Source organism: Misgurnus anguillicaudatus, chromosome 4, assembly GCF_027580225.2.
Source record: "Misgurnus anguillicaudatus chromosome 4, ASM2758022v2, whole genome shotgun sequence".
NCBI lineage: Eukaryota > Metazoa > Chordata > Actinopteri > Cypriniformes > Cobitidae > Misgurnus > Misgurnus anguillicaudatus.
Genome location: NC_073340.2, coordinates 27376903 through 27401279, shown reverse-complemented (window position 1 = coordinate 27401279; position 24377 = coordinate 27376903). Strand labels below are relative to the sequence as shown.

The 24377-nt window shown below is 37.2% G+C and overlaps 1 protein-coding gene across 2 annotated transcripts in view; it reads left to right on the top strand.

The window, feature by feature from the left end:
* timp2a (TIMP metallopeptidase inhibitor 2a) overlaps positions 1 to 24377 on the top strand; it is a 28934-nt gene that overhangs the window by 1916 nt on the left and 2641 nt on the right. Inside the window, exons 2-4 of one of the 2 annotated variants that reach the window (XM_073867097.1) lie at positions 20100 to 20203; positions 20285 to 20388; positions 22319 to 22448. In XM_073867097.1, the coding sequence (XP_073723198.1) occupies positions 20100 to 20203; positions 20285 to 20388; positions 22319 to 22448 (338 nt within the window). Of the gene's footprint in view, positions 1 to 20099; positions 20204 to 20284; positions 20400 to 22318; positions 22449 to 24377 lie in introns of both variants that reach the window. The other variant, XM_073867096.1, reaches the window with a different exon arrangement.

Here is a 24377-nt window from a genome sequence, read left to right as displayed (position 1 = left end):
GGCTCAAACTGCTCTGCTAAGCTAAGCTGCTATCAAATTACAACACACTAAACAAACTACACAATCAGAACTTGTTACGTATTTCTGAAGGAGGGAATTCACAAACAAGGAAGACATCAGCCTGTTTTGAGGACAGTGAAAACAGCGCTATAGAGACAGAGCGCAGTTATGCAAATTTGAAAACCACGCCCACCGGGGGGGAAAGCAATTCAACCGTCTCCATTGACTTTTCATTTCTGGCTTATAACAAAAAAGCAATCTGGCTAATTGATTGAGGTTCATTTTCAATTTTTAAAAAATAATGATACAAGTAATTTTCTAAAATGCCACTGGGCAAGTTTTTATTTATTTATTATTAGATGTCCTATAAACCTGAAATAATCTTGACAAACTTTATATCATTAAAAAGCTCTAATAATTAACATTTCATATTTCAAGGCTATGTGATGATAGAAATTAGTAGTGACAGTCATTTTGTTAAATGTCACTCACCCCCTAGGAATACATACACTGTAAAAAATACTTTGCTGCCCCAAAATATCTTGCCGAATCAACTCGGATCTACAAGTCATTTCAACTTACTATTATTTATCTTGACTAGAGATGAGTTGTTATAACTATAACTTGCTTATAACTAATATATATATATATATATATATATATATATATATATATATATATATATATATATATATATATATGAAGAGTTTGGTTCCAAAACGCAATAAACGCCATTTTTGAAAAAAATGAGTTACTGCCAAAATCAGCATTATATCAGGTCAGTAGTTAAAAGTAAATTCTTAATTTTACGCAAAATCCAATATCCGCCGTGTTATTCTGTCATCTTTTCTCCCTTTTTTCCCAAAATGCAATAAACGCCACTCCCCCTTTTTTACAGAACGCAATATATCCCACAGCGCACCATTCACGCAATGTAAACAAACATGGCGGCGCGCTGAGTACACGGAGTCCTAGTTTTCCTCATCTACTTTGTACTTTGTGATCAACAAACAAAACAAAATAATACTTTAATTGCATTGATAAACCTGTGATGGTTTTCTGTGATGGGAAAGAAACGTAAGCCATCAACATCTAATAATTTCCCTGTGAGGCACTCGGGAGGCGGCCGCTTGTTCTCCCGACAGCATCAAGCTTCTCATGCTAACACATTGACCCCAGAGGATCTTATGAAAAACTTTACATAATTTTACTCAAAGTCAACGAAAATCGAGCAGGACCAAAAACATTTTACAGCTGATCTCTGTGAAAGACGTTAAGCGAAGACGTCAAGTAACCGCAATGACAGGGTTCTTAATATGACAAAGTAAGTGTTTTGATTAATAACATTAATGTTTATATTTTTAATTAGTGTGTACAACTAGTCAACTAAATGAATATAACATGGCAAAGATGAATGCACATTTATATAGGCTATTGATTCAATAGATTTATAGCATTTTGAATAAAAACTTGTCATGGATTTATTGCATTTTGTGGAAGAAATAATCCGTTTTTATAATAAATCTTTGAAAATCAACTTATGGATTTGAATTTTTTATGTTTTTATAACCTAAAGATGCTATGTGAAAGTTTGTAACAGAAAATAGTTGTTTTCATCTTGTCACTTTCTTGGTATAGAAAACACGTTTTTACCAAAATTTGTCAAAATGGATTTATTGCGTTTTGGAACCAAACTCTTCATATATATATATATATATATATATATATATATATATATATATATATATATATATATATATATATATATATTCATAAATCTTATATCTTATTATAAATCTTCAAAAATCTTGACAAATTATGAATGGGTTTAAAAAAGCGCATTAGAAATAAAATGTATTATTATTTATTATTATTATTATGGTAACACTTTATTTTACGGTGTGTTTGTTACACATGCTACATATAATTATTATAGTAATAACAGTTAATTATGCATAATTACATGCAACTAACCCTAAACCAAACCCTAATCCTAACCCCAACCCTATAGTAAGTACATGTTATTAATGATTATTACTTAGTACTTACATGTATAATTACACTGTAACAGTGATACCGTAAAATAAAGTGTGACCATTATTATTATTATTATATGTATTATATATTCATAATTCTTAGATCCTATTAGAAATCTTCAAAAATCTTGACAAACTATATATCACTGGAAAGCTCTAAGAATGTAGTTTTCATATTTCAAAAACCTTTTTAATATATAATGATGCAGTGACAGTAATTTATTAATAGGGATGCACCGAATCCAGGATTCGGATTCGGCCGAATACTGGGCTTTTTGACGGGGTTCGGGTTCGGCCGAATCCTAGATTTTTTTTTCCACCGAACCCTAGGCTTGCGCTACGCTGGTCGACGTCACGCGGCCGTTGATTACACACATCGGGTGCTGACGTGGATATGAGCTCTTTCTTTCGGTGAGCCTTAGGGGCTGGACACACCAAAACTTTTAAACACCGCTGAAAACGCCTTGAGGACCCCAAATGCCAGCTGTTTTTCAGTCGAGCGCTTGGTAGCTGTGATGCTTCAGCTGTGAGCCGGTTGGTTGCTGTGGTAATCTCCCGCCCCTCCTCCACTGTAATTGGATGGGCGTGTGAAAAATGACATTGACGAGCGGAGCTTCTCACTCAAAGTTAAATATAGTTTTCAGCGCGGAGCTGCTTGCTTATTGGAAAAACGAGCGTGTCGCAACGCATCGCTTTCATTATGCATAGGCTTATGGTAATTGTCAAAATAGTTTTTCCAACTTGTCATCCTGGCATAATGTACAGTTAAAATTAAATAAAATGAAAAATACACTGCTGTGGACATTGTTTACTTCATTAATGTGTTTTACTGTGTTAATGGAATAAGGATGCGAGTAGGATTCGGTATTCGGTTTCGGATTCGGCCGAATCTTAAACGGTGGATTCGGGATTCGGCCGAACCTAAAAAATCTGGATTCGGTGCATCCCTATTTATTAATTTGTGATTTGTGAGCAAACCCTTGACACCTAGTGGCCTTAGTTGGTAAAACCACTAAAAGTGTTACAAAAACCTCATTGTTTGTGTTTTTAACTTGAAATTGAGACTCACGGCATTTTGGAAGTAAAAAGTTTCATTTTTATGGGTTTTTAATATACAATTTATACTTTATTGCATTATTTTTTTATAAAAAAACAAACTTAATAAACTGATATAACTATTTTTAATTTAATATTCACAACTCCAGCCTTCAGTGAAAAACTTTGAAGTGTCTTCTTTAAAAAGAGACCAAAATGTTGCTTCTAGACCAAAGAATGGCCTACAAAGTTAAAATAATTTGTAGGTAAATATCACCTTTTCACCTCCGCCTACTCAAAAAGGGGGGGGGGCAGTCAAAGGGTTAAAGTAGTTTTTACAAACAAACTTTGCAAAAAAATAAAAAAATACTGGTGTGCATCTTGAGACAAAATGATGGCACTGATATGTGTTAAGATATAATAGTACAAGGTGTTTAGTAAGGTTATTCCTAATGCTAGAAAAAAAACTATTTGACAGTGGGATAAGAAAACACACTTTCTTGAATTAGGCACTCTATGAAGTAAATTTTAAGTAAATGTGTTTTTCTGTTTTTATATTTAAAACAAGACCATCATGATTAGGGAAAATTACGTTTGCAAACCCTTAAATACACAAACACAATTGTGCAATGCAAAGTGTTTAACTGAAGTGAGGCAGCGAATAAAGAGACCTATAAAGAAGTGGGAACGGAAGAACAAGAGAACTACTGACTAAGATCTTGACTTCCTGTGCAACTGGTCTCTATTTCATATTTGTCTGAGATGGAGAAAACTGAGGGATAAAAAATTGCAAGAATGTTTTGCATCCCACAGGGGTTTTCCCTCCCAGTTCATGCTTAATTCAAGCACTGTCTAGAGATGGTTAGCGTGGTATGCCTGCTGCTGGAACCGAACCCAAGTTCTCTTTCAGGCTGGTATTAAGACAAATGCACATAAAGTGTTTTCAAGGCCTTATGCAGTGCAGCACGCACCTCCTGCAGAAACCATCTGAGAGCATCTGACATCTGGCCGACAGCTCTGGAAGTGCCAGAGAGGAAAAAGCTATGAAAGTCAAAGACCTTTTAGAAATATGCATGGCATTTTCGAAACGGTGAGAAAAGTGCACACTTTGGCTGCGGATCCCAGCCTTGCCTCAGTTCACTGGCTTTGAACCAGTTCTTCTTGGATCAAGGCAGAAAGGCTTTTTCCATAACCTTAGTGCCTGTTCCTAGTTTAGACAGTAGAAACCAACAGGCTGTTAGCAGGAAATGAATTCAGGCATCATATTTCTTGACAGAACCTGGTACTTGGCATATTAATAAAATAAGCAAACCAAATGCCATCATTTTTCCTTCGCGTCCTGTCAGTGTTCTGTAGTTGGCAAAATAAGCTTTATATGCGCAAATGGGTGGGAAATTGACTCCGACTTAGCCAGACTTTTGACTAATGATACAAAGTCTGCTCCATCTGTGTAGTTTATTCTGGTCGAGAATAAATATCTGACATGATTATATTACAATAATAGCATCAGCATCTGAAAAAATAAATCTAATAATCTAATTCAAACAAATGTATGCCGATAAACACGATAGGAATTAGGCGGTCAGTGAATGGACAGTGGGCGTTACGTAAGATTGTCGTCAGACGTAGCCCCGTTATCATATATACCTTGCAGTTTACTGTTGTTGAGTCATTGGTGACGGCGAGTTGCACCAATAGGTTTATCTTTCACACATGCCTTTAAAATCCTGTTTAAAATGCATTTCTAAGCTCATCATGTTTGTCAATTTAAAAACACTGACAGTTTTGGCAGGGCAGTGGAGAGGAAGACAAAAAATGATGCAGGAGAAAAGTGGGAACAGTTAGAAAAGGAATCACAAGCCAGAACCAAAATAATGTCATCCAAAACACTACTGTGCTACAGTATATGGGAAAGTGCAGCCCACATCGCTATTGGATTATCACACACTAAGCAATAGAAGGGAAGATTTATAAATCTGATTTAACAGATGTATAAAAACAGATCAGCTGTACCGATTCTTTCCGAATAAACCTGACCCCCTTGAGGCATACCGCAGGGGGACACACAAAGCAACAAACACATCTCTGGATGACTTATGATTCACTACATGTTCACGATGTTTACATTATATGCACTTACATGCCAATTGCCAACAAAACACAGACATTTGATGCAAGTTTACTTACCGCCTGCGACTCGTGAACCGATTGGAACCGCCCCAGGTCAACAAAATCCAATGTTAAACAAAGCACTCCACTGCTACCTCGGATAAACAAACTATATCTATTGTTTTATAAGGCAGGGTTATTTGGGAAGCTAAACAACAACACACTTCATTGGTGACATAGCCTGGGAAAACCCAGACAACTTCCATCGCGGCACCAATCAGAAACGTTGAGGGGGGGCTTTACACGATGACGACAGCGCAGAGACGGTGAAGCAGTTTTTGTACATTACAAAGATGGATGCCGCCGTAGAACATCACTGGTTCGAATCAGCTATTGCGTCTGTTTTAAGCGATTTAACCTAGTCCTTTCCGAGCAAAGAACAACACTCGAAGCCTTCACATCTAAAAAAAGATGATATCCCTGTCTTACCGACTGGATCCGGCAAAAGTCTGATTTGCTCTGCATACGTCATCTCCTTCTTCGCTGTGATTGGTTTTAGGTCTATCCAATTGGACACAGAGGCATTTGAGAGATGTCCGTTGGTGACGCCCCTTTGGAAATGATCTATGAAGCTTTGGCAGACCATAACTCAGTTACTACTACTAACCAGGCTATTGGTGACGTTGATTTCGTGTCGTCTCTTGGTTGGTGTGTGCATACGCTATTCCGGTTAAGTGCCCATATTAGGACTTCCTCTGTACTTCCTGCACTAAAATTGTCTATAAAAGAAATAAAGCAAGATTGTTACATATAAATCTTTCATGTTCGAAAAAAACGTTCTGAAAACTTGTAAGAACCCTTGCGAAGGGCTTTTTTGGCAAAGAAATAACTGCTTTTTTGACACTTTGTCTATGTTGAGCATGAGGAATCCAACTTTTAAATTGTTAATAAGTCAGAATGCATTAAATAGCTTTACACTCCCACCCTCCTTTATGTATGTCAGTCCTGTAGCTATGGCTTTGTGCGCAATGCCCTTACATACAGTATGGCTTGGCCTTGTGTGACCCAACTGTTTGCTTTAAAAAAAGGTGAAAATGTCAAAAAATATAAATAAAAACGACTAGGGCAACACCACCACAGCAATGAATGCAGTCTCTTTTTTTCTTCACAGCCAAAAAAACCTTTGAGATATTAATAAAGTGCCTTGCAACTTTAAATGGCATCATTTTCTTTTGGTGTTCCCAGGGTTGTTTACATTCTGTATAAATAAAATGTAATCTACCCAACTAAAGGTCTAATAATACTGGCCATCATCTCCAAACAATGCTAATCTGTTTAAAAGTGTTCAGATTCAAAACATGGTCGTGACTTGTGCCTGTGTGGCGACCATTCGGATTTCATATCTACAGTATAACCTACCAATACTGTAGGTCAGATGGATCATAGAGAAGATCAGGGTGTGGTGCTACACATTCCTGAATATAGAAATGGTGGATTACTTTGGGAAAGGCTAAGGAACTTTTAAATTGGAAAAAAAATACTAATGCAGGATGCCAAATTCCCCTCTGCGCAAACATTTCTCATCGAGCACAGGTAGCCCTTTGTAAAGTCGGGGTGTACCAACAACCCATGTATAGTGGAACCAGAGATTTTTACTTGGGTGCACAACAACAACGAAGATCTTTCATGGAGAGTACAAGGGAACAATGTTGTAAGGGAGCAGACCAACAATGTGACCAACATTTTTAACATTTACATGCCACCGTATCTAGCTGATAAGACTAAAGCTGTGTGCACACCGCCAGCAACGGTGGAGCAATGTGATCTCATTCATTTTAGTGGAATCATGGCGATTTCTGGCGACACAAACAACAGCGACTATTGATGGCAGAAAGTGGGCGTGTCCAGCTAACCGTCTAAGTCAGGCATGGGCAACTTCGGTCCTGGAGGGCCGGTGTCCTGCAGAGTTTAGCTCCAACTTGCCTCAGCACACCTGCCTAATAGTTTCTAGTATGCCTAGTAAGACCTTAATTGGCTGCTTTAGGTGTGTTTAATTATGGTTGGAGCTAAACTCTGCAGGACCGAAGTTGCCCATCCCTGGTCTAAATTGATAACAGTTCAATTTTATGCAAAGGATAAGCAACAACCGGGAGCGACAACCAAATAGAGTAAAGCAGTAAAGTTCACACCATCCGTCTTTCACTATTTACTGAGAGGATGTTTACTTGTTTGTTTAGGACAACCAAAATTAGGAACGCCTCCTAACAACCTTATTCAAAGAGCCCAGTGACACACATTGACAAAGTCATGGTGTTGTGCATGCACAGTAAAGGGGGTCGCACACCGGAAGCGCAGCTCAGTGCCGCGCCATTTAAAAAAAATCAAACACATTGTTTTCTATGAGTATATGCACATCAACGCCGACAAGTGGCGCCTGTCCGCGGTGCCCAGCTTTGACTCAGGAAGTTGTTCAAATCCCTGTCGCGCCACAGAGTGCCACTCACATAGTTTAACATTAAATAACATCATATTTGTCACAAATCATTAACAATTAACATTGGCTGCTAACGTATATTTTGCATTTGAAGTAGACGCTATCTGACTAAGCTTGCGCTATTTAATGTGTACTTCCGGTTATACGATACCTCCGAGTTGTCCTAGATGCGACTCGGCGCGACGCTGAGCTGCGTGTCCGGTGTGCAACCCCCTTAAGGAGCCGATCACATTACAGCATTTTTAACAGTAAACAAGAACATTTTTATGCGGTTTGGCTGTTCATTTACACGACAACAGCGTTTTGGGGTCCTGAAAAGACAGGTTTTTAAAGTGCACGTTTTCGATAAAGATGGCTTGTAGTCTAAGTGTAAACAACATAAACGCAAATCTGTGATAACAGTGACGTTATGCGCATGTGTTAATTCAGTCTATAGGCATGCGCGAGTACAACCAAAACAACAATGGGTTAATCCATGGTCACTTTTAGTAATAAACCTACCTCATCGTCTGTCTAGGGCTGTCACGATTATGAAATTTGGCTAACGGTTAATTGTCTAATAAATTGATGCGATTATGATGATTAATTATTGCTTTGACATTTAATTCTCATACTTTTTTTCATTTCTGAAATAATTTCCACTCATTGTTGTGATTATAATTAAATATTTTGCAAGGTTTACCTGGCAGTAAATATTAATACACATAACATATATTTAAAAGTAATCTGATGATGTCTCATTTATACAGGCACTGCAGCTCCCCCTTGTGTTTCTTAGAGAGATGTGCAATCAACGTGGTGATCTGAAATCATCGTGATGAGGTCAAACAATCGCAATGAGACGATTATTTAATCATTGTGACAGCCCTACATCCATCTACAAACTGCTTGATGCTTTCGCCATCTGGATTGTTCATATTTATTGCTCTGTATATAAATATGTATGTGCGCAGGCTGTAGTGTTTCTTTACAAGGTAACATCGCCATCTATTGGCCTGACATACGTAATACAGGGGATTTAATCATCTCTGCGGATATCTTTGCAAACTTTTCTGTTTTCACTACTTTGTTGTTGTGTTAACATAGACTACGTGTTCCTACCAGCTACCTGAAACATATAGTTCAGCCACCGATATTTTAAGTAGGTGAAAACCCTTTTAAGGGCCTGTATTTGTTGATTTGTTATAAGCGTTTAATGTTTGTGTGACCAGATTCAATGATGTGTTCCAGGTTTATTAGCCAGGTCATTGCTGCTTTGATGTCATAGCTATAGTAGAAATATCTTGTCTCATCTCATTTCATATAAAAAGATAACAAAAGTTGATTCTTAAACAATTACCATCTTCTTTACTGGCTCACTGAAATTTGACAGGATAGGAACACTGCCACATTTAAGACTAAAGCAACAAACACTAAAGGAGAATTTATACTCATTTTCTTTAAAAGGTAAAGATTGTTAGACAGAAATTGAGATTTGTTAGTAGATCTAAGCCATGTGGCTTATCTTGGCCATTAAGAGCATGGAAGGAGTTAGATTGTTAGTAGGAAAATATCTAAAAATACTTAAAAATGTAAACCGTTTCCAGGAAATCTTCAACCTTTCAATGGCACTACACGCTCATTGCTATCACCTTGTGAATGCACGTCATTATTTTCCCTAAACATTCATTTGTTTTTATTGTTTGCCACTTTGTTTTCTGGATTGCATGCAATGTTCTGAAGTTTGCATCAGATTGTCGTGAGGACGGGACTTTCGAAAGCAACATGTCGACAGGTCCCCTGTGTGGGCACTCCTCTTTGCAGCAAATGCTGTGAAATATAGATCTTAAGACATAGAAACATCCTGCACGTACAGTATTTTGATAAAATAGGAAATGAATGAGATTTGTAGTCAGCAAACCACACTTAGACCAGCATTGCGTTTCTTCCTGACACTCCCTCTCTGTGTGTTTATGTGTCTGAGGTAGCGGCACTGGGCATAGGCCGACCGGTAGTTGTCCGGACCGCACCTTTTCCTTGTTGGTAAACCTCAGAGTCTTTAAACTTGCAAAGCTTTTCTTGTACTTGCAATGATGACAATGCAGATAAAACCGACAATTTAACCAGCATAAGCAATGAGTGGAAAGTTACAATGACCAACACAATCTCATGGAAATATGTGAGTATTTTACGAGGTGGCGAATTTGTATAAATTCAGTGCAGTGTCATTTGCACATTACAGTACAACTGTGGTACAATTCACATTGTATTAATATTCATAAAATAGTTATGTTTTCCTATGAGATCAGGTTGATGAGACTTGTTTTTAACTCTTTCGCCGCCAGCATTTTTTAAAAGAGTTGCTTGCCAGCGCCAGCATTTTTCATGATTTTCACAAAAGTTTAATGCCTTACAGAAAAGGTTCTTCTTTAAATATATAAACATACCATATCTCAAATGAAAGAACAGACCCTCTGCTTTCAAACCTTAAAAAAATATTTCATCATACCTTCATTACTTCTCTTGTAATCACTTCTCAAATATGGGCAAGTTTCTTCAAAAACACAAAATTTTGAGCAAAAAGCTGAGATAATTCAATTTTTGTGAAGGACTTTTGATAGAGATCAGAGTTCTTACATGTGAGGCGTTACTTCCGGGTTGCATAAGTTGCGGAAAGTTGTGGATAATAGCGGTATTGCGGAAAGCCAGAAATACTCGTCATTGGCAGGGAAGCGTTTTCTCATAATTGACGAGTTAACTCGTCAATGGCAACGAAAGAGTTAAATAATTGATGCATTTTTTTATTGTGAAGGCTCTACCAAACTCCTGTCTTAAAGGCAGAATATGTACATTTTTACATTGAAATATCTAGGGCTGGGTATTGGCAAGGGCCTCCCAATATGTATCTCGATACATGGGTCATGATACGATGCGTATCACGATACAATGCAGTGCGTTGCATGTTGCAATACATTGCAATACTTTTTTCTTTTTTTATTCAAAAATGTAAAAAAAATAGAACTGAACACCTGCAGCTCTTTGAAAGCTTTTTTGGATATTTCTAGGGCTGTGCAAAAATATCAATACAGCTAACAATCGTGATAGTTAGCTGTATCGATAGTGTATCGATATTTCGATCTCTACTATCGAAACGTCAAACCACCTCCTCTGCCGCTGCTGTAGTTGTCACTGTCCAGTTGTCTGCCATATATACGGCCCTTCGGCCAATGTCTTTAAAGTTAGAGGGAGGGAGAAAATGGCAGAAAATTTAAAAACACCTGCAGCTTTCAAAGAGCTTTTCAAAGATCCAAAAAATCACTTGCACAGTTAAGTGTTTTGTTCATATGTTTTTAACCAACGCTCCATTGCGTGTTTGTATGTCCAGGTTATACTCAGTTTTCACTCTTGGTGCCATAGAAATCATGGGTGTGTTTGACTTTTGTTTGCACTGGGCAGACCAATTGGCATGTGTCAAAATATTGCAAGAGCGATTGAAAAAGTGTATTTTTTTCGTCATTTGTGATACTCTGATGTTATATGCATCAATATAACAAGTACTGCACACAGAAGTAGTACTTGAAGCATCTAGCACTTCACTCTGTTGCTGCTTCTAACAAGCCACACAGTGGGCTTACATCATAATATAACGGTTATAAACTATATTTCATTACGTCAATGAAGAAGATTTGTGAGTCCTGTCGGATCGATTCCTTTTGACGGTGAAGATGGTTGATTCTCACGAAATCCAGACTTAGAAGGTGTCCAGCATCAGATTTTTTTTAAAAAGCCCTTGAGCCAATTTTTTTTGCACATATAAGATTAAGATCTGAACTTACTATAACCATTATTTTTAGAGGATTAAAAAATATTTCCTATGGAATTATTAAAATTTTTTAGATTATCATTATCAAAAATGATCATTACCGCAACATATTTCTACATTAAATATATGCATTTACAAACTCAGTATTGAGAACTAAAAAGTTAGGTACTATGACAAACAAAATTTCAACTTTTATCTGGAGAGAAAAAAATAAGAACTGCTTACCTGGTAGCCATCTTGAGTGTCACAGTCAATTATGTCCCTTCCAACACATTTTTTTTAAATTGAGGGCTTAATCAATGATTGAAAATTGTTGCGGCGGATGAGAAAATTGGTCTTGGACACATTTATATTCCTTATTATTGTCTCTACATTTACCAATGATCACCAAATACCACATGTTTCTTTACTGTAAATGTTTATAGTATAACATGCACTGAAGCTTTTTAATTTTTAGATTTTTTAATTATAAATATTTCTAGATCCCGACCGATAAAGGATTTTCAAGGCCGATACCCATACAAATGTTTGTTGGTTTTAAAATCCGATATATCGGCCGATATATTTTTTTTCAGAAACGCGCAATAAAACATTAACAGATTTCCCTAACATTAGTTATTTGTAGTTATTTATGAGTTTTAAAGGTGCAGTGTGTAATTTTTAAAAGGATCTCTTGACAGGAATGCTAAATAATATACAAAACTATATTATAAGGGGTGTATAAAGACATTTTAATGATGAACCATTATGTTTTTATTACCCTAGAATGAGACGTTTTTATCTACATACACAGAGGGTCCCCTTACGTGGAAGTCGCCATTTTGTGCCGCCATGTTTCTACAAAGGCCCTTAAAGGATAAACTTTTTTTACTAAATTGTCTCCATCGATGACATGTTTTTCCAGTGATGGCTACTGTAGCTTCTCTATGCGTTTCAAAAGCGAGGGAAGAGCATTGGACTGAGCCATGGGTTGCAATTCATAAAATGTACACACTGCACCTTTAACTAAAATAATATGATAATGCATTTTAAAAAGAAACTTGTTTTTTTATTATCTTGTGACCAACTCACTTAACCGTTGTTCTCTCTGCCCAACTCGGGCTGGATCAGGAGGTTGCAGGATGTGTGACGCGTTATACACGAGTGTTGCCAACAGGGAGGTTGTAGAGTGCCCTCTGGTGGACAAACTATACAACCGGAACACTCATGACATGGTTGAAGGCTGTTTCGTCCGTTTTTTTAAATTTATATTCATTTATCGGCCATTATGAATGCCGATACCGATAGTTTGGAAAATGCCTAATATCGGCCGATAATATCGGCCTGCCGATATATCGGTCGGGCTCTAAATATTTCCACGTCAAAGAACCCAAATCCAGTCATGGACATGTTGCGGTAATGAAAATGTTCCCTTTAAATGTGGAAAAAAATGCTAAATTGGTTTGTATGATGTCATTTGAAATCATGTGCAAAATAGTAAATAGAGAGATGTTTGTAACTTTTTTTATTAAAATGTTTCATGACACCAAGTCTAATTTCGCGAGAATCACCCAGGTGTTCATTCACAGCGCCATCAAGCTACACTGTTTTTGTTGTTGTTGTTTAGCAAATTCTAGTTGTGAAAATTAGTTTAGCTTTTCCTGTTTATTTGATATTTGTGTGTTAAAAGATGTCAGCCATGTCTGTACATGACAAATACAACATGTTAAAAAGCTTTATGAAATGATTGCTGCTTGTTAATTTAAAACATATGATTCTTTATACTAACAATATGTTGGTTCCTAACAGGGCTGCACGATTTGGGTAATTTTTCCCATTGCGGTTATTGATTGATTGCGATGTGCGATTGCGATTATACTTAAAGGTATCATGAGTCAACTTAATGGGTTTTAAGGGAAATCCACTCACAGTTTAGCTAAAATGTGTATTTTTGTAAAACTAGAAATGTTTTCGTATTGCCACGTGATGTAGCAACTGCTCAGTGTCAGTAATCCTAAATCCAAAATACCGCCATACAACGGACATAGAGGTTTTTTTTAGCTACCAGATCACTGTCAACCTCCTCTGCATCCATCTTCGCTCTGGTATAAGTGACGACGCACACCACACACGTGCATGCCACACGTGCACTGCCTTTTTTGTTAGTTTTTCTTTTTTTTTTAAACAGCAAGGAAAATCATCAAACTGTTATCAGAAAGTTTGTGTTAACAAGTCCACACATTTATTTATTTAATATAATTGCAACATTTTGCTGTCGTATAATCGCACAGGCTGACATCGCGATTGCGATGCGATTAATTGTGCAGCACTAGTTCCTTATAAGTAATTTAAATAGAGACAAGTGACACATTTTTTGTATTTTAAGGAAAATTGTTGACTTTTGTTTACAAACTTTTCCATACAGTTATAGTATGTTTTTTAAAGCTAAAAACACACATATGACGAGTGTAATACTAAAATAATATTGCATTTGATACCCATGAGATGGAAGATTTATTGGTTGCCATCTATCTCAGGAGGGTCTGTAAGTGGTGCTGTAAAGGTGGGAGTCAAGGAGTTTTGGGGCTTTCAGTGAAGTGGTCGGCTTGGGTTCGGCTCTGGTCGTGATTGCTTAAAGCTTTGCAGTCGTATGGAAACTGAGGATGTGGCGAGTATTTGTGGTGGGTATGTTTTCATGGAAACTATGACATTTTGATTATGATATGTGCATATGTAAGAGAGCGTGGAAGTCATCCGTGGTGGCAGCGGGCGTTGTGGGATATGCATGATTATCGGGCCACGGGAATGTGGGTCAGTCAGGAGAAATGAACCAGCGAGAATGAAGCTGAAGATACAGCGGTGCCTACAACATCACTGTGTTTGAAGAGAGGAACCATGAGTTGCCACTAACTCTTTGATGCCTTTGAAGTGTATTTTGAGTCAGTTGCACCATGCATTAAGGGGTTTAATGTAAGCCAGTGCATGAATATGCTTTTTGTTAACCACACATATACACACACATTGGTTTTTCAATCATGGGGGACTCTTTCTTAACCCTAACCTTACAGAAAGCTTATTTATTATGTTTGAGCTGTTTTCTTTACAAAATTGTTTGCTTTAAAGCCCTCGTTGTCAATTATTTTATCCCTTAAAATTATGTATATGATGTATATTACAATGTCTGACTCTAAAGTGATAGGCCCCTGATTTTTTGCATGTTTGTCACACTTTAATGTTTCAGATCATGAAACAATTGAAATCTTAATCAAAGATAACACAAGTAAACACAACATGGCGTTTTAAAATGTGTTAATATGTTTTTAACTGAGTTAGGTATGCGGTCAACAAATACGATTTCAAGACGCACCGAAATCCTGGCCAGGAGGGTTCCGGGAAGAATGGCACGTATGGTCACCCTAATCTTTATGTGTGTGAATGCACACACAGATTCCGGAAAATCATTGGCAACGTGAAAGATCTCAGACAAATCCCTGACGCATTTTCCGTGTATTTTCCATAATCTCTGTGTAAAAAGGACTTTAGTGTTTGCCATGTGGCATTAAGGATGTAAAAAAGTTTATGTCAAAACTGGTCAGACCTACTTTAATCGTGAAAGGAACTTTAAAGTTGATATTGATGTTCAGTTGGACAGTGTCTTTTCGGACAGGGTTGGCACATGGGTCTCAGAATTCCCCATAGAACAGGTGCCCCATATAAACAAAAGGAAGTCTTGACATACATAGAAAAGCATGCAATTTAAACAGGATTAGGAGGGGGGCACTATCGTTAACTTTAAGAGTAATGAGCCCTTCATATTTCCAGCCCATAAAGTGAACCCATGGGTGTAGAATAATGACTGCGAGACAAGCAGAAAGTATGCGAATGTGCTTTTATTTTATGTCCCTACATCCTATATTCTTGGACTCACAGTTTGGTGCCTTGTTATATTTCACAATAAGGGTCAGGTTTTTTTAGTAAATAAATACGTTTTTATAAAAATAAGTATGGTTTGTTAGGACAGGACAATATTTGGCCGAGATACAACTTTTTGAAATGAGATCTGGAATCTGAGAGTGCAAAAATTATTTCTTTATTTCTTTGTCAATGACAAGTTGTGTACATTTACAGTACAGTACCGCCAAAAGTTTGGAAACACTTTTCTCAAAGTATTTCCCATGATCTTAAAAACGTTGAATTCTGAAGGTGTATGTTTAAAAGTTTGAAATAACTTTTGTAGACAAAATAAAAAATTTAAAAAAAATTTCAAACATATTTTAAACACATTTCATTTCTTATTGGAAAACTAAAAATGTGTTTATAAAAATCTTTTTGGAAATGATGACTTCGATATTAGATTATTAAATATGGAAGAAAAGCAGCCAATAAGAGCCCAGGATAGATGTGAACTCCATTATGTATAATATGTTGGGGTGCACCGAAATTTCGGTCGCCGAAAATTTCGGCCGAAAATAGCATTATCGGTTTCGGGCCGAAATAAAAAATCCAGCCGAAAATGTAAACCGAAAATGAATGTCAACGGCGCCCCTCCCATCTGTGCCCTAGCGCTTGGGTTTCACTCACGGTGATCAGTCCAGTCGTCACCCACACCTCCCCTCCGTGCTCAAGCAGGTTTCACTCAGGGTCGAGCCGTTTGCACGCGTCTGCAAAGATTAAGCATGTCTCTGTGTAAACTTTAGAGAGAGTCGCGCTAATGTGTCTCATACTGTAATCCATTAACGTACATTTGGCGAATAAAGCAATGAAACACAACGTAACGTTTTTATGTGGAACGACTGTTGAACTGTTTGAGATTCACCCTCCTTCTCTGTTTGAGCGTGCGCGTTTAAGTGCCCTCGGTAGTGCACACACTAGAGCAGTGTTTCTCAAACTTTTTCTGCCATTCCCCACTTTGGAGGTAGGGAAGAGTTCCAAGCCCCACCTGTCCCAATTTCCGAACAAAATCGTAATCAGCTAGGCTTTAAGTTACCGCGTGACATTTTCTACAGTCTGATTTATTTAAGTTTTAAGCTAGGTTTATGTCTAAATGTGCCGTTTTGAGTGTATGATCAATAAATAGTTGAATTAATAGATTTTCTCCCATTTGTCACGCCCCACTTGTAATGTTCCTATTCCCCACCAGTGGGGCCCGCCCCACACTTTGAGAAACACTGCACTAGAGAGACGCGTTTAAAAAAAAACAAGCAAACATAAAATCTCTCTGTTATTGACAGGGCACATATAAACAAAATTACCTCCACAGTAATCTTTTTATAATAAAAAAATGTGTTTATGTCTTAAATGTATGTATAGTTTACAGTCAGATTAACCTACTTAAGTCTGTGTCATTAATGTTAATCAAACAACCCATGACAAAGAGACAAATAGCTCTAAAAATAATAATATTAATTTATTGTGTTATGATTCATTTAATTTCATTTCTGTAATGCTAATTTCAGACCTTATTAATATACAACTTTGTTCTTTTTTATAAATGTTTGCAATTTCTTTATTGTTTTTTAGATTTTTCCCACCCGCTTTTTGCTGATCGGAAAAATAATCTGATCTGTGCCTCAAAAACTGTAATGTGATCCGAACTGTGAGTTTTTTGATCCGTCACACACCCCTAGTTAGTACACAGTGAAAGCCATAAATGCAATTGTACTAATAATTGGCATAATAATTTATTTCGGTGTTTCGTTTTTCGGCCTTGGTTTGCTGTTTTAGGTTTCGGCCAAGAATTTTCATTTCGGTGCATCACTAATAATATGCATCTCATGGTGAGAAAATCCCACAAGTACGATTTTGCATATTCAAAGCAAAGAGTGACTACAGCTAGCCTGGCTGCACCCTCCTACGCACTTCCGTTCAATCTTATTTTCCTTCAGTACTACGTCTGAGATTTCGGTCTATTCTAGCTTTTCGAGAAAATCAAATTTATGTAGGACCAATCAGCGTACAGAGGGAGTGGCTGAGAACGATGACGTTGCTGTTGTGTGTCGTTGTGCGTCAACGACCGGAGCAGCATTTTGTTAATGATTAGACCCACCTTCGACAGTTGACTGAATACATCATTGTCCTTAATGTCAAATATACATTTAGAATTTACAATTGTTCCTTGAACTCTTAAAAAACCTGCATCTCTCGTTGACAGACATCTTTTTCTAAACAATCCTCTGATCATTCAGACTTGTTGTTTCCAGCCGGTTTCGGCGCATGATATACGTCACGACCACACATTAGCGATTGCCTATGGCAGATCCTGAGTGACTCTGAGCAGATCCAATAGTCTTGAACTTTGACAGAGATCCCGCCTAAAAGGAAGTAAACATTTCTCAATGGAGAGAGGTCAGACTCTCTGTACAAATGAAATGTACGAGAGTCTGGTAGAACCAGGCTAGACTACAGCTGGGAAATAAGTATTTAACACATCAGCATTTTTATCAGTAAGGGGATTTCTATTATGACTCAACTTGTATACTTAAATGTTCTAATTTCTTTGTATGAATTCAATATTTGGCTTGATGGCTACATCTGGTGGAAATTTTGTGTCAATAGCCCACTTAGAAATCCCCTTACTGATAAAAATGCTGATTTTCCCTGCTGTATATCAGATAAAATATAATAGAGTTTTGATTTATTTTAAATGAATAAATTTTGATATTTTTTTGTATTATTCTATAATGTGGAAAAATATATGTAAAGAACAAGCAAGTGTTTCCAAACTCTTAACTGGTACTGATACCTAGCAGATGCTTTTATCAGTCAATAATACAGTATTAGTACCATTCCTTGGTATTCAACCCATGATGACCTTGTTGCTGCTATGGCCACGCTCTACTAGTTGTGCTACAAAAAGATGTTCCCATCTCAGAGGATTTAAGCAACAGGTTTAATTCTACTTGTAAAATCCATTTTGTCTCATAAATTCTGCTCCATTTGTCTCTCCCATTCATTTGCCTAAGTAGTTTTGCAGAAATGTTCCTCAGCATAGCTCGATTAAAACAAGCTGTCCTAACAAAACACACAACGGATCCAGACAGCTGGCAAGGTATATCAATGATACGGAAAGAGCGTCTGTTTTTCAAAGGACAGGGTGGGACAAAAGGTGGAGTTACACGGCTAATATGTTAATCCTTCAGAGCTTTTGACCTTAGGTCAGTTTACCAAAGATGTATTATGGCAAAAGCTCATTGGTTAGATTGTAAGACTTGCTTGCAGCTGTAATGGGAACCTTTGGTTTACAAGACAGCTGCTACATATGAAGGCCTACTTGAGAAGCTGTCTTTATTCATTTACATCTGCACTTGATTAACATGAAGCTGTGTGCTGTACATCTTTTCGTCGTCTTTAAAGCTTTTTTGTTTTTTCTGGGTTCATTTGATGAGGCGCTGTTTCGACACACACAAGCTGTCTTCGGGTGTATTCCCTAACCGAACGTGACTAAGAGTGTCTTGTATTCATGCATTCATTTATGGTTATATCATCTGATGGGTCAAGACACAAAATGGTTGCCAGGTCCATTCTGATAGAAAAACAATGCAAATAATAAACTTTTACTCTCAGTAATACAACAGTTGTTGTTTAAAAACAGGTTTTAAAGGTGCATTGTGTAACTTTTAGAAGGTTCTCTTGACAGAAATGCAATACAATACATAACTATATTATCAATGGTGTATAAAGACCCTACTGATACTGATAAAAACTTTAGCTGAAACAAGAATATTACCAAATTAATTAAAAACCGCATCTTCTCTGTTCCACAAAAAATATCAGCATACTGGTTTGGAAGGACACGAGGGTGAGCAAATGATGACAGAGTCTTTATTTTTACACCAACTATTTTCATAACTTGCATGCTGTGTTTCCGTCGAGCACTTTGGTGAGGAAAAAACAGCAGTGTTAAAACGATTAAGGAAAATAAGGGTGTATATGTATATAAAAGGAAAAGATTAAATGAGTCAGCTGAAGGTTGTCATGCGTCCTCGCCACATGTTGGCTGACCCGACAAAGAAAGCTAAAGAAAAGACGTACAGCTGCAAACGCTCATCTCGCAGGAAATGGGATTTGGGTTTGGGGGCACGGCTCTCTGTATAAGAGAGACCTCTCACTGCTGTTTATACAAGACCTCAGATGAGAGGTGGCACCACACAAGAGTCATGCGTCTGTTTTCATCATGACTCGACAGAATGCTTTTGTGTCCTCGCTTATATGTTGAGAAGTGGTGAAGAAACAGTGGTGAGGTGGGAAGCTAAATTGACCTTTCGCTCAGCTGTTTGACGCCAAACGTATTTTTATTTCCTACCAAACATTTGAAAATTGAGCTGGATAAATGCAGTCAGCATTACAGTGTGGAAAGAATTTTAGGTGTCTGCTCTTCATATAATAGAAAACGCATGTGATGTTATTTTGGGAAATAAAAGTATGTCAAACATATGGTGGGTCCCACTTTTGGGTCGCGGGACTATTTCGAGTGGGTCACAGAAACAACAAAACTTGAAACAAATTTTTTTAAACGTTTTCTGATGTGGGACTTTTATTTTGAAAGGTGCGCGTGAACTCAGTGACTGCAATCAAAATTATGTTGATAAAGTTTTTTTAGCATTTAGCTTAAATAACATCATCATCAATCTCTATTTTTCGGCAGTTATCAGGGCCAAGGTCGTTGGGAAAAAAGAAGTGGATTCTGGGAATGACATTTATGGAAATCCAATCAAACGACTCCAGTATGAGATCAAGCAGATTAAGATGAGACACTTGATTATGAATTCAGTCTGTCTAGCTGTCTGTCAAATTCAACCTACAATATAAAAAATGGTTTTCCTTTAGATGTTCAAAGGCCCGGATTACCACATCGACTTGGTTTTCACCGCGCCCTCATCTGCCGTGTGCGGGGTGACAAATTTGGAAACTAATGGAAAGAAGGAGTACCTCATCTCAGGAAAGGGTCTTTTGTTTTGTTCTTCGAATAAATTATGTAACTTCAAGGATTAGTCAATTTTCTTTAAAAAAATCCAGATAATTTGCTCGCCACTATGTCGTCCGGGATGTTGATGTCTTTCTTTGTTCAGTCGAGAGGAGGTTGTGTTTTTTGAGGAAAGCATTCCGGGATTTTTCTCATTTAAATGGACTTTTCTCATTTAAAGGAACAGTATGTAAGAAATGTATATCAATTAATCATAAAATAGCCCTGATATGTCACTAGACATTAAGAAATAATTTTCATTTCAAATACGTATATCACTGACAAGAGTGATCCAGCCAGGATATTGTCATTTAAAAAGTGGAGTTGCAGCCCTCAACTGATGTTTATGTTGTCATGTTGTGTATTGGCCACAAGTTTTGTGAGTGCAGGACCAGTTTTGGCCACAATCCTACATACTGTTCCTTTAAATTTTCTCATTTAAATGGACCCCAACACTTAACAATTTTAAACTTGCAGTTTGGAATTGCAGTTTCAAGGGACCCTGGACGATCTCATGCGAGGCATGGGGGTCTTATCTTGCGAGGCGGTTGTTATTTTTGGCAAGAAAAGTAGAAATATGCACTTTTAAACCACAACTTCTCTTCCTCCGGCTGTGTGATGGGCCAGCGTGACCTCACGTAATTGCGTAATGACGTCGAAAGGTCACGTGTTACATATATGAAACGCACATTTGCGAACCATTTTAAACAATAAACTAACACAAAGACATTAATTAGTATCATTCCACATACAACAACGTCAGAACGGTCCTCTTTCTCCACACTTGTAAACACTGGGGCGTAGTTTCGAAAGTCATCCGTGACCTCTTGACGTGATGACGTATTACGTGGGTGCGCGCTGGCGCGTCACAGGACCGTAGGAAGACGAGAAGTTATGGTTTAAAAGTGGATTTTTTTTATTTTTCTTGCCAAAAATGACAATCGTTTCGCTAGATTAAGACCATTATGCCTCGTTTGGGATCGTTTAGAGTCTTTTGAAACTGCAATTTTAAACTGCATTAAAACTGTTAAGTGTTGGGGTCCATTAAAGTTCATTAAAATGAGAAAAATCCAGCACATAATTTCTTCTCGACTGAGCAATGAAGGACATCAACATTTTGAATGATATGGTGGTCAGTAAATATCTGGATTTTGTTTTAAGACAATGTACTAATCCTTTAAGATGTTTAGCTAGTACTACTTGCCACTTGGCATATACTGTACATCAGTTAAGGCAGTATGTTTTCAGAAAGAACAAAAGTTTACAAACCGTAGTGATATGCAGCGTGTTGGATTTACGGCGGCATTTGAATTTTCTTTTACTACTTATGATCTTGCTGAGCAGGCAAGTTTAAAGGAAAAATATGAAGAATATAAGAGAACGGTAAAAGATGAACACAGACATGTTCTGGTTTCCCCATCTCAAACCATTCCAGCAGAACCCAAATTACAGAGCTGACAAGGCAGAAGGTCTGTGGAGGGTAGCAATTGGCTTCAAAAGCCAAAGTTTGAGAGGAGGAGGGGGGTAAAATAATGAGAGCGCTGAATCCTGTAGCGCAGAATAACTGCTGAGGCTGCGACTTTAGTGTGCACATTCACTTTAGCATACTACAAAGTGTTTCAGAGCAGAGACAGAAAGTTTATTGGATCACATTATTTCTATTTTAAAAAGCTAATTTTTTTTGTAGCAAGCTTGGTGTTTAGTATTTTAGCTTTCCATAATTTGGTTCAGTCATAACACAAAAGATGGCTATCAGATGGGTACAATTTATTCCTAAACAAAACATGGCGTAGTAAATGTAGCAACTTGTTAACTTGTTATTTTATGCTTTTATTATGTCTGTTGGCCGTGACTATCAGATGTTCGCGGTCTGTTCAGATTGTTTTGTCTGCACATTGTGTTTCAGGAAAGGCAGAGTCCAATGGCAAAATGCATGTGACTCTCTGTGACCTCATCATGCCCTGGGAGTCCATGAGTGCCACCCAGAAAAAGAGTCTTAGTCAGCGCTACGAGATGGGGTGTGACTGCAAGGTGACTTATGTTTCGCCTGTAGACGCATAATAATCATAATTGTTTCTGTTTATTGAGCTGGAATAGACATTGTGCAGTATGCTGTACTATTCACAAGACACTACTGTTACAAGAGGAGTAAATGGTTTTGGATTTTAGATGATTTTACATATATTTATTTAACAGATGCTTTCAGCCAAACAACTTATAGGATAATAAGAGCTGTCCAAACTGACAACAACTTGCACTGACATATCTTAAAATACATCAGTGCCCTTTGTTTTGCCTTAAAATGCACACAAGTAATGTTTTTTAGTAAGGCATGTTTGTTAAAACTAGTTACATTTCCTAATTAAACTAAAACCTAGTCCTGGCTTAAGCTAATCCCTGTTCGGGAAACCACCCCATAGTTGCCTGTAATAGTTATATTTAGTGGTGCTTGCTAAAGAAAACATTCCTGTTTTTCTTTCTCTGGTTTTACTGTAATTAAAAATGGTTACTCTAGTTAAACCAGGGTTACCACAAATTAACCATGGGTTTAAAGGGATAGTTCACGCAAAAATGAAAATTAATGACTCGCCCTCATGTCGTCCAAACTCCCCGTTCATCTTCGCAATACAGTTTAAGATGTTTTAAATTTAGGCCGAGAGCTTGCTGACCCTTATTGAAAATCTACGTACAGTTTACTGTCCATGTCCAGAAAGGTAATAAAAACATCATCAAAGTAGTCCATGTGACATCAGTGGGTCAGTTAGAATGTGTTGAAGCATTGAAAATACATTTTGGTCCAAAAATAACAAAAATTACAACTTTATTCAGCATTGTCTTCTCTTCCGGTTCTGTTGTGAAGTGCGTGCACGAGACTGAAGTCACGTGACTGCAGTGACGCGGCTGACGTTTGACACGGCTATCTGGTGCACCCCGGCTTTTTTTGTGCGCCCAAGCTTCATTTACAGTCTGAGGGAGACGCACGCTCTAAGTTTGAAAAAAAAACTTCGCAAACATGTCTGAGGATAACACGTCAGCCGGGTCACTGCAGTCACGTTAAATAAAAAAAAGATTTTTAATGTTATTCGAGTCGCGGTCGGTTGGGTCGTTTGAAATAAAGATGCCAAATAACTATTTTAAACAATGATTACTTTTAAAAAATGTGGGCCAGGAAGTGGGTCGGGTACAATATTTCGGGTACTATATATATATATATATATATATATATATATATATATATATATATATGAAGTGTTTGGTTCCAAAACGCAATAATTCCATTTTGACAAATTTCGGTTAAAACGTGTTTTCTATATCAAGAAAGTGACAAGATGAAAACCACTATTTTCTGTTACAAACTTTCACATAGCATCTTTAGGTTATAAAAACATACAAAAAATTCAAATCCATAACTTGATTTTCAAAGATTTATTATAAAAACGAATATTTTTTTTCACAAAATGCAATAAATCCATGACAAGTTTTTTTTTCCAAAATGCTATAAATCTATTCAATCAATATATAAATGTGCATTCATCTTTGCCATTTTATATTCATGTAGTTGACTAGTGGTATACACTGATTAAAAAAATAAACATTAATGGCATTAACCAAAACACTTACTTTGTTATATTAATGACACTGTCATTGCTGCGGTTATACTTGATGTCATAGCTTAACAATTTTTACAGCGATCAGCTGTAAAATGTTTTGGTCCTGCTCGATTTTCGTTGACTTTGAGTAAAATAATGGAAAGTTTTTCATACGATCCCCTGGGGTCAATGTGTTAGCATGAGAGCAACTTGATGCTGGCGGGAGAACAAGCGACCATCTCCAGAGTGCCTCTCATGTAAATTATTAGATGTTGATGGCTTACATTTCTTTCCCGTCAGAAAACCATCACAGGTTTATGAATGCCATTAAAGTATTATTTTGTTTTTTTTATTTGTTTGTTGATCACGA